The 11,082-nt window shown below is 29.0% G+C and overlaps 2 protein-coding genes across 2 annotated transcripts; one reads left to right on the top strand and one right to left on the bottom strand.

Annotated features, from left to right (window-relative positions):
- Positions 1-369: 369 nt before the first annotated feature.
- Positions 370-7,134, bottom strand: LOC123290692 (TATA box-binding protein-associated factor RNA polymerase I subunit B). The gene is made up of 5 exons (XM_044870960.1): positions 6,659-7,134; positions 5,492-5,636; positions 3,610-4,189; positions 1,708-2,005; positions 370-1,533 (listed from the first exon to the last, which is right to left on the bottom strand). Exons 1-5 carry the CDS (start codon positions 7,063-7,065, stop codon positions 858-860), a joined length of 2,106 nt encoding a protein of 701 aa, XP_044726895.1. The 5' UTR covers positions 7,066-7,134; the 3' UTR covers positions 370-857.
- A 1,188-nt stretch (positions 7,135-8,322) lies between these two features.
- Positions 8,323-10,858, top strand: LOC123290732 (nucleolar protein 56). The gene is made up of 3 exons (XM_044871022.1): positions 8,323-8,458; positions 8,529-9,100; positions 9,901-10,858. The coding sequence occupies exons 1-3, from the start codon at positions 8,456-8,458 to the stop codon at positions 10,832-10,834; spliced, it is 1,509 nt and encodes a 502-aa protein (XP_044726957.1). The 5' UTR covers positions 8,323-8,455; the 3' UTR covers positions 10,835-10,858.
- The last annotated feature ends 224 nt before the right edge of the window (positions 10,859-11,082 follow it).

The raw sequence follows: 11,082 nt of genomic DNA, 5'->3' as shown, positions 1-11,082 counted from the left end.
ATTTTCAACAAAACAGTAGATTTTTCCATCATAAAAACTTTTCAAAACCATACTTTTTCAATTAAAATTATGGAAATTGTAATCTTTAAAAAACGATCAATTTAAAGTGATAAAACACGAAAATTATAAAAAACGTTAATTTTTTCTTGTTTGTCCTGAAAATAGCTATCACAGAAGGATAATTTCATCACAGACAATTTACTTCGAAGTTATCGGTGTATACTTTGAAATTTAGTACAAAAATGGATCATAGTCGCCTCATCCAGATACAAAAAAAATAGTTTTTTTTCTTTTTTTGTTTTGAAGGATTTTAATATTACCTTATTATATAAAAATAAATAATATTAAATGAAAATGCGCAACAAACTATTCAAAATATATTATATCTCGGACGTTATATTTTTACGAGTTATTTTTTACACAGTCTTTTAAATCACTGTTTTGTATTTCCTTTTCAGAACAGCTTTTGAAATCTATTAACAAAATTTTATAAATAATTTTTAAAAAAACATAATTTTTTTAACAAATTCACGTTATTTTTACATGTATTTTTGCTAACAACCGCTTTGTGTGAACCTTTTTTTAATATTTCTTATACGATTTTCGTTTAAGTTTTTATTATTTTTGTCTTTAATATCACATGTTATATAATATAAATTTCATGTACAAGAAGTTAATGAACTTGTTTTTCTGTAAATTTTCGGCCACTATTTTATTTTATTTTATTTTTTATCTACAAGTAATGAATAATTCCAATTATTAGATCGTTGAATGACTGTAAATTTCAGCCGGTTGCATTTACAAGATTGATTTGCACTTTTCAGTTTTCCGATCTTCAGTAATTCCGATTTAGTCATTTACCATTCGTTTTGAACTTTTCTTAACAATGCATTAAAGTATCGATTATTTTTGTTTTGTTCACAATATTTATTTTTAATATCTTTGTGCAAAAGTATTCCTAAATGTATTTCAATAATTACTAATTCTCGGTATAACTCTCTCGTAGTTGAATTAATAGTTTGAGCACATTCTTTTAACAACCACTGAAAACTTTTCGGTAAACAATGTTTTTCCACATACTCAAAATGACCCTTTAAATTTTCATGTGCAAGCAGGCTAGCTTCAATCCAATATTTAGTATACGGTTCATACAATGATATTAAACCTTTATCACACTCTTCTTCGTCATTTTTATAAAAATTTTTTCTTTTTTCCTTATTCAATTTTTTTCCTTCGGGTATTATTTGTGATTTGGGCACTATTTTACAAGGAATAGTTTTTTCATCGAATTTATATGCTGAAGAACTAAATACTGGAAGTGGTAAATATAATTCGGAAAGTTTATTATCAACAATTTTAGCATTCAAATTATAATCTTCAATAAATTTTGAAGGATTTGTAATGAAATCAATCTGAAACTCCGAAAATTTTTGTAAAAGAATTGATGGAATTTGATCCAATGTTTCATTTAATTTATTCATTGCTGAATTTAATGGTGTTGAAGAATTTGGGGAAAATTCAATAATTTTTTTGCTTTCTGTTGATAATTTTGAATTTAAATTTTCAAAAATTTTTCTGTACGTGTATAATTTTGTGTTGTAAATATTTTCTTGATATAAATCATTTTTATTTTTTTGTTTTTCCCAGTAATCAACAAATAAATGAATATTATCAGTGTTTTCAGAATAAGGAAAATATTTCATATGCGTAGGATAATGATAATCGGCAATAAATATTTTACGACATTCAATATATTCTACCCATTTATCCCAATTAAAAAATTGTGTATGGCATATTTCATCATTAATTTCCTTAGTTAACTGCTTTGATAACTTTGATATATTGTGTTCAGTATAATCATCAAGTACGAACAATAATTTTAATGAGAATAAAATGTAACCCATCGCACGGCCTTCATAATTTGGAATTGATTGTCGTTTTCGATTGAATCGTAAATTTGGTGGATCCAATTTTAATAAATGTAATATTATATGCATAATATCAACTAAAAATAAAAAAGTTAAATTTTTTATTCAAAATAATGAACTTAACGTCCTGATATAATCATAGTTCCGGCACTCATTATTATGTGCTTAAAATAGAACCAGTCAGGTGCGAATCGGGCTCGCACATGAAAGGATCTTTATCATCGTACAAGACATGGAGGTTAGAAAGATGGAGAACGATCGCTGTAGGAAATAGTGTCCCAGAAATACGGACAAAATAAAATAAAAGCAGCTGTCGTTAAATTTGTACATTATGCAAGTAATTTCATCTGCTTATACTCATAAACAGCTAACTTCGCAGATACTACTTACCGACGAATTTTCAGGGACAGGCGTGCTAATGCTTTAGCGCGTAGCAATCGTTCTCCTTCTCTCTAACCTCCATGGTACAAGATATAACATGGCGGCCATTTTCATTGAATATGAAAATGGCTGCCACTATAAACTGAATTTGATTTTTTAAATTTTTTTAAAATTTGCATGGTTGCTGTTGGCAATAGTAATACACATTCTGTTAAAATTTCAACTGTTTAGGTTTATGAGATACAGCCCACTGACAGACGGCCGAACAGTGGAGTCTTAGTAACAGGATTTCTTTGGTTGTCTTTAGGTACAGAGCTCTAAAAAATTTTCTAGTCTACTCAACGCTGGAGTCACTTAAACAGAGATTCATTACCTCCAATTTGATTTTTTTTGTTTCTATACGACATTTGATATCTAAGAAAAAAGCTATTGAAGAAAAAGTCACTTTTTATCATCGATAGCTGGTGAACTAAAGATCGTATAGAGAACGGAAAATGGGTTTAGGCAACTTCAATCAATCCTCTATAATTATTTTATTACTTTCTTTCTTTTTTCGAATTAAAAATATTTTGTACGCTCAGTATTGATTAAAAAAGTCTTTTTTACCGTATTGGAAAATCTGCCACAACTTAATAAATATTGTGAAAATTACAAACGTTTTAAGTTATTTTTTTAATTCAATACATTCTTAAAAGCCTTTTAAATTTTTTTTTGAGTGATCTTTAAGAGATCGGCTTGGCCATCTTCCCTTTCCGAATAGTCCTTGTATTTAATTAAAGGAGCATATTTATTGCCCCTTATAAGTCAATTTATGATAAATTATTAAGATGAAAAATTTTGTTATTTTTAATGCAATTCATAGAGTTAAAATTAACTACGTTAATTTTATAAACAATAGCCGTTATCTCAGAAATCAAAGATAGCATAGGAAATTGAAAAAAAAATTCAAATTGTATCTGCTTAGTTTTTTGGGAATATTTTTTGCTTTTCATCATTCATCGTAGTTAATTACGTAAATTTCTACATGTAATAGCCATTCTTTCAGAGATCAAAGGCCGCATAGAAAAAAAAAAATTCGAAATTTTAATTAAAGAATCTGGCTCCAGAATTTTGTAGGTTAGAAAACCTGTTTTTAAGCCCATGGACGAAAAATCAAAACAAATTTTGCTTGGCACCAAACACGATGCAAAAAAAACAAAATTTGAATATTTTAAAATAATACAAAAAAAATTTTAACTGAGTGGATGTCCATATTTACAAAAGAAATAAACTATAAGCAAATTACGACTAAATTCTTTACCTGGCAACTGCAATTCCGTAACATATCGTAGACATAATTTTTCAATATCAGGGCATGGAATATATTTTACGCCAATTAGTTGAGCAATTTTTGCGACTAATGATCTTAACGATGAATTTGTAAATAATTTACGATTTATTTCAAATAATTTTTGGTATTTTTCATCCATAGCCATCTCTTCGGGAAATAAATGTTTATAATCGTCATAGCTCAAATGTCCCTCTTGGATATAACGAAGTAAATCCGAAATATAAATATCTGATTTACAAATCAACAAAGCTAAATACAAAATTCCGTATAGCTTTGTTATGGATAAATGATACGGGCTATGTAGATAACTGCTAGATACTTCAGAAGTTGTAAATTTATGGCACGGCAAATCGTCGTAAGTATGTTTTTTTAAATGTCGGCGTGAAAGTTTCTTTAATTTTAGTTGACGTGCTTTTTTATTAAAGTTCAATTTTATGGAAGCTGTAGAACTCTTTGATGACACAGATTTAGATGTCGCTGAGTATTCAGTCATACTATCCAAATCTTCACTTGGTTTTGACGATTCATAATCAGCTCGAATTAAAGCTCTCTATAAAAACAAATTAATTAATTTTTGACTACATGCCATAAATATGATTTCTTGATGATTTCACTTCAAACAAGTCTTACTTATTATTCGGTTGAAATGTAGTGTTAGTGGCAAAGTTTATAGTGAGAGGAATGGATTAAATTTACTAGTACAATATTCTTTAATTTCAATCTACTGATAATTTTTAGAGTTCCGTACCCGAAGAATAACCAACGGAACCTTATTATCGATACAGCAGTCTGCCTGTATCTCATAAATCGCAATAGTTAGACAGCTGTCATCCGCGATAAGTCATACTACAAATCGAGCGCAGGATTTCAAACTTAAGGCTTGCCTAAAATGAGTTAGCTTGAAATTTTATTTTCACCTTAAAAGTGACATAACTTCGAAAAACATAAGGAATTTAGAAAAAAAAAAATTTTTGTGTTTGCATGAGTTGAAATACTTAAATTTGCAAGACAAACTACATTAAAAATGTATTTTAAAATTAAGAACAAATATTCTTATACTTTTTTTCCCCTTAAATTAACCGTTTTTGAGATGGCAATATAATTTATGGTCTTTTATGTTTCTATCATTGTCCTAATTCTTAAAAGTTAAAAACATATAATTTAAATTGAATGTAAAAGCTCATAATATGAGCGATGAAATCCAAAACTTCCTTATTCTTGAAAATTGGTATTTGGACACATTGATTTTCAATGGTAACATTGAAATTGATAATTGATTTTCAATTCTTCGAGTGTAGCTGATCTTGGGCTATGGACATTGCATTTGACATACCCCAGCCGAATTAGTGACTTGCCTTGTCAATAACTTCTCTTTCTCTTGTGAAGCTAATGAACTATCGTGGTATTTTAGAATGATATTTGGGGACATTTAGGATAGTTTCTTCTGTCTCAAATCTATCTCATAAACGAATAATTATGAATCGCATTGATTTTCTCGCTGAAACTTCACCAATGTAGACAATTTTTAGATACACTCGCTATATCTCAAAGTAAATTTAAGAATTTTTACCACAACAAAACAATTCAATTTTATTTTATTTGCGAGCTTTTTTTGGAGTGCACAATCTTAACATGAAAATGAGCGAACTGACTCAGAGTTTTCCTTGAAAATCCATTCGGTTAGTTATGAATTAAAATGATAGTTATTATTGAGTAATAGACTCTCAAAAATTGTACAAATTTCTTCCTAATATAATCGCTGATTTAACTTTGCTCTTAAATAAGTGTGTTTAGACAGAATAGCTAGTTTTGTGGCAGGGGGTATAAAAGGAGAATCACTTGAAAAATTTACCTTAGTAATTCCTCGTCGACGGCTAAGAGATATTTTTTCGTGTAACGAAGTTGAATCTGGGTCTGTAGAAATTACTGACGATTTGGATTTGGATTTGGATTTTTTTAGCTTGGGGTGACCAAAATTATAAATAGCTTGGGCATCACTAAAATTAAAAAAAATCATATTATTCATTTTCTTCAGTTCTATAAATAAGCTTTTTTTCTTGAATTTGTAACTTTGAATCCAAGTCAAATATATTTTTGTTATCCAGAGCTTCAACAAAATTTATCTGACAAAAACATGGAAAATATTTTTAAAAAAATTGAAACATTTTTCGTAACATATAATAATAGTTTCACTAAAGACATGCTTGTCTGTATATTTGGAGAAAATATATTCCACTCACAAACTACAATTTCTGAGAACTATGATAATTATTCAAGCTGTTATTGAAATATAACTATTTACCGAAATGCGAACACATTTGAGGAATTGATGAAAAAACTAAAACAAGAGTAATAAAGCTACAAGGTTCTATTTCAAGAGTTCTAGAACGGAAATATTTAGTACGTTTATATCTTAGATAATTTACACGAATTTGTGTTTACACAATCGTGTTTACCGTGGGCCTCACGTTAACATAATTTCGAGTAGATGCACTACCGTGTGTTCATCGTGAGTCTCACGTTAACATAATTTGGAATATATAATTAAATTGAACAGAATATTATCTAAGTTTTTTTTAACTTTGGTATACCTTAACTTTTCTCTGATTTTCTGAGGATCAGTGCATGGGCGTCATCACAAGATTAACCAAAAAGCCAAAAAACTTGCAGACCCGTGCTAACTCGGTCCCCTTAAAGGTATGGCCAACCCGTGGATCAGTGAATGAACGCAATCAGAGAGAAAAACTATTAATTTTTCCTCAAAAAACTTATTCTGTTTTAGGGTAGAAAATATTCTACTCACGGTAATTATCTACTCCAAATTGTCTTAACGTGAGAATCACACTAAAAACACGATCGTGTCCGCATATCTTTTCGAAAAAATAGTAAATGACGCTACGGCTGATTGATTACTAGCTACACTCGTAGGCTTACATTAATGATAACTTTGTGCATGTGAATAGTAATTTAGCTTATGTGTTTAATCACATGCTGTTTTTAACATAATTTTCGAACTTACTGTGGTCGAAATGCTGCTGACAATCTTGGTAGATCAGCTTCTTTTTGGGCAAAAAATGCCACTTTAATAGCACTTAAATAAGCAGCCCATAGTTGAAATGCTGTTAACTTTAATTCTGATGGAGCCCCTAAATTGATTAACTCATCCACTAGCCCTTTTAAAATGATATTATAGCCCTCCCAAGTAGTCCAAGTTTTAGATTTTCCCTTTTTATCATTATCATTTTTACGAATAGTAATTTTAGTTGTATTTAAGTAAGTACGGTCACCATCATCGTAAATTTGTTCACGTAATTCTTGAGTTTGTGTCTGACATTCATCACAATAATATAATCCACCTTCCAGATGATAATCTGTTCCTCCACAGACACGACAAACTACATTCATTTCAATACAACTTAGATACATGCACCATTCTTACGAAAAACAATATATACCATAATAATAACATAACCACACATGTCCATACTCTTTGAAAACCATGTTTGAAAACATTTATTTTTGAAAATTGAGACGTCTTTTTAAAATGTTCGGGTTGATGAAATATAGATAGCACTATTATCGTATTTTGATACCCCGCATATATGAAATACATCAAGGTATATTAAGTTTAGTTCCAGGTTTGTAACGCTTAGAAATATTGATGCTATACAAACAACCTCATAAAACGAAAACTCAACTACGAAAACTCAAAAACGAAAAAAGATATATCCGTAGGACCCATCTTGTAAACCGTAAGAAATATAACAAAAGTTGTACAAGTAAAAAATATACAAGTTAATATTCCTTATAAAATAATAAACAACTTTTGTTCGAAATATTTTTTCGTAACAAAATTTTCATTGTTTTACCATGAGGACGCAAAATTAATGCAAAACTTTGGTGTCCATATTTTCTTCAAAACTATAAAAAAATATAGAGAATTGAAAATTTTTAGGTAGTTTCAACTAGTGAGTCTTATGATTCTCATTTCAAACCAAAGTAATCTGATAAAATTAAGATAACGAACGAGTTAATTTTCAGTTCAAAATTTTATTGTTTAAAATTCATTTCAAATCATGACTCAAAAAAAAAAAAAAAAATATATATAGAATGTGTTTTCTAAAAATACTGTAACTAAATACTAATAACTTTTCTATTTTATTAAAAATAATGCATTCACTGATATTCGTTATTATTTTTACAGAGTGTTTCAACAATTAACTCAGTCAATTGTTTATTCAAAAATTTCATCAAAAGTAAATTTACATAAGTTTGGAAGAATCTAGCCGAGTTTAGGTCAAGGGTATTGAATTAATTTTATCGTAATATAACAATGTTTTTAATTTTTTTTTATTTTGTGTACATTTGAGGTCATCCATAAATTCAATATTCCATTTTCCATAGGTAGAAGAATAGTACGTCCGTTCCTAAATACAAGCCGCTGTCTATCACGATTTGTGCACGTGTTAATAATAAACACTTTTAGATACAAATGATTTTCTAATGTAGATACATATTTTTATTTCCCGACATAAATTTAATATTAATTTTATAAATATAAACCCTCAATGACTGCGGCTCTGTATTAAACTGGGTTATTTAAAAAAAGGAAACAACCAAAGTTTAGTTCCATATTTACAAAACAGTTAGAGCGCGTGTTCTAACGCGCATGTGGACAAATTTTACATACAACATACAACAACGCAAATGTGCAAGTGTTCTTTTTATAACCTATATATTTGTAAATAATTTTAAAGCACATGTGACCATTAAGAAATTAAAAAATAACAATTTATAAACAAAAAACGTTGACAAAATGGTAAGTTTACTTAATTTTTAAGATATTTTTTGAATTATCTATTAAATAATCAAAACAATTTTATTTTTAGTCAAAACTATTTGTTCTATTCGAACATGCAGCAGGCTATGCTATATTTCGCGTCACCGAATTTGAAGAAGTTAGCATCTTGTTACCACAATTGGAACAATCTGTAAATGACTTAAGTCGATTTAATTCACTTGTGAAATTAGTTGGATTTTCACCATTTAAAACAGCAATTTCTGCATTAGAAAATATCAATGCTATTTCAGAAGGTATTGTCCCAGATGATTTACAAACTTTTTTGGATTTAACGGTACCTAAGTCAAGTAAGAAAGAAAAAATCACATTGGGTGTGGTGGATCCAAAATTGGGTGCTAGCATTACTGAAGCACTTGGCATTACTTGTACCCATGTTGGTGTTGTCCCAGAAGTGATACGTGGTGTACGATTTCATTTTCATCATTTGGTGAAAGGATTCAGTTTAAAAAGTTCTGGTGTTGCTCAACTTGGTCTGGGACATTCTTATTCTCGTGCAAAAGTTAAGTTCAACGTCAATCGGGTTGATAATATGATTATCCAATCAATTGCATTGTTGGATCAACTTGATAAGGACGTGAACACTTTCTCAATGCGGATAAGGTAAGGCAAATTTCGATTGTAATTTTAAGTATTGTAGAACTAGACTTTCCTATCTCGGGCAATTTTGAAGCTAGTCGAAAAAAAACGAAAATGTGCACAATTATTTCAGCTTGAACTTTTATTTGATGCATAGTTTTTTGTAATTTGTAAAAAACTGATTAAAACCCCTCAACCCCCAAATGAGGGCTGGCTACGGCCCTGGGAGGTCGATTTTTTTTTACCAAGTTTTTACAACCTAATAAACATCTGGAAAATGTCATAGGTGCATGAATTTTTTTCCTTTTAGGTTTAGAAATTTACTTTTTAGGTGTACTAATTTTGTTTATTTCAAATATTTTTGCAAATATTATTTTTGAAGTTGAATAAACTTACTTTCTTTAATATTTTCACCAAATTATCGACAAGTAACATCTTTCAGGTGCAAATTGCACTTATTGCATCTACTAGCAAATTGTCATCGAAACACATATTTATTGTCGCATTGAGGATTAATCGAAATTTTACATAAAACAAATTTTATAATTTAAAAATAATTTTGTCGCTTTTAGTTAAATTGTCTTCCCTGTTTGTGTTATTCAATTTAGATAATTTTCTCCAAACTACAAAATTTAATTAATAATAAAATAATTAATAATTTTATTTTATTGTGTAGAGCTTTAAAATTAGAAAAAGATTACTTGTTTACATACAAAATTCGATAGTTTAGTAAATTTTTATGAACTCAACATAATATTTTGAGCAAATAAAATATTATAGATTTTATTAAAAATTATAATAAATTGTTTTATTTTATATTGCAGAGAATGGTATTCTTATCATTTCCCAGAACTCGTAAAAATTGTTCCTGAAAATTATATGTTTGCAAAAGTAGCTAAATTTATAAAAAATCGTAAAGATTTAACCGACGAATCATTGGAAGGTTTAGAAGAGATTGTTATGGATAGTGCCAAAGCTCAAGCCATATTGGATGCTTCCCGATCCAGTATGGGTATGGATATAAGTGTTGTAGACTTAATCAACATTGAAATGTTTGCCTCACGTGTAATTGCATTAGCTGATTATCGTAAACAGTTAGCTGAATATTTACGTACAAAAATGCAAGCGGTTGCACCAAATTTAGCAACATTAATTGGCGATCAAGTTGGTGCTCGTTTAATATCACATGCTGGTTCATTAACAAATTTAGCTAAGTATCCAGCGTCGACTGTACAGATCTTAGGTGCTGAAAAGGCATTGTTTCGAGCTTTAAAAACACGCGGCAACACTCCCAAGTATGGTTTGTTGTTCCATTCAACGTTTATCGGACGTGCTGGTACTAAAAACAAAGGACGTATTTCACGTTATTTAGCAAATAAATGTTCAATTGCTTCGCGTATAGATTGCTTTGCTGAAATTCCAACAAATATATTTGGTGAAAAATTACGACAACAAGTTGAAGATCGTTTGAAATTTTATGAAACTGGTGACATACCTAAAAAGAATATTGATGTTATGAAAGAAGCATTAGAAGAAGCTTCAACGGCGATTCAGAATGAAATAGCATCATCACCAGATAAAAAGAAGAAGAAAAAGAACAAAAAACGTAAAGCTGAAGTCTTAGATGAATCAATTGAACAAAATGGTGATGATACACTTAATGGTGATCAAAATGGTGTAACTGAAGAAAATGGTGTAACAGAGGAACCTCCGAAAAAGAAAAAGAAGAAAAATAAAAAACAGAAACATGAAGATTAATAATTTTTGTTCTTTTTGTTAACTATTTCATATAATCTGAACATTTTTTTAACTTGTGAAATCAAAATCAACAAATTTTGGTATTGATTTCATGATTTTGTTTAGATTCTATGAGAATTTATTAATTTGTAACTTTAGAATTTAAGTTAGGGTTAAATATCGTTTTCACATTCAAAAGTAGAGTTGGATTATTTTATGTTGGACCTTACAAACAAAGAGAATAAATAATATTACATATATATATATTA

This window comes from Chrysoperla carnea, chromosome 1 (assembly GCF_905475395.1).
Source record: "Chrysoperla carnea chromosome 1, inChrCarn1.1, whole genome shotgun sequence".
Taxonomy (NCBI): Eukaryota; Metazoa; Arthropoda; class Insecta; order Neuroptera; family Chrysopidae; genus Chrysoperla; species Chrysoperla carnea.
This window is presented reverse-complemented; position numbering and strand designations above follow the sequence as displayed.

Excerpts from the sequence above, each read along its gene's own strand:
- LOC123290692 (XM_044870960.1), bottom strand. The coding sequence starts at position 7,065 with ATGTATCTAAGTTGTATTGAAATGAATGTAGTTTGTCGTGTCTGTGGA. Across the intron at positions 5,637-6,658 it reads TCAGCAGCATTTCGACCACA|TGATGCCCAAGCTATTTATA; the intron begins GTAAGTTCGAAA and ends TTTTAATTTTAG. Across the intron at positions 1,534-1,707 it reads GCCGATTATCATTATCCTAC|CAAAAAAATTATTGAATTTT; the intron begins GCATATGAAATA and ends ATCAACAGAAAG.
- LOC123290732 (XM_044871022.1), top strand. Across the intron at positions 9,101-9,900 it reads ACTTTCTCAATGCGGATAAG|AGAATGGTATTCTTATCATT; the intron begins GTAAGGCAAATT and ends TTTATATTGCAG.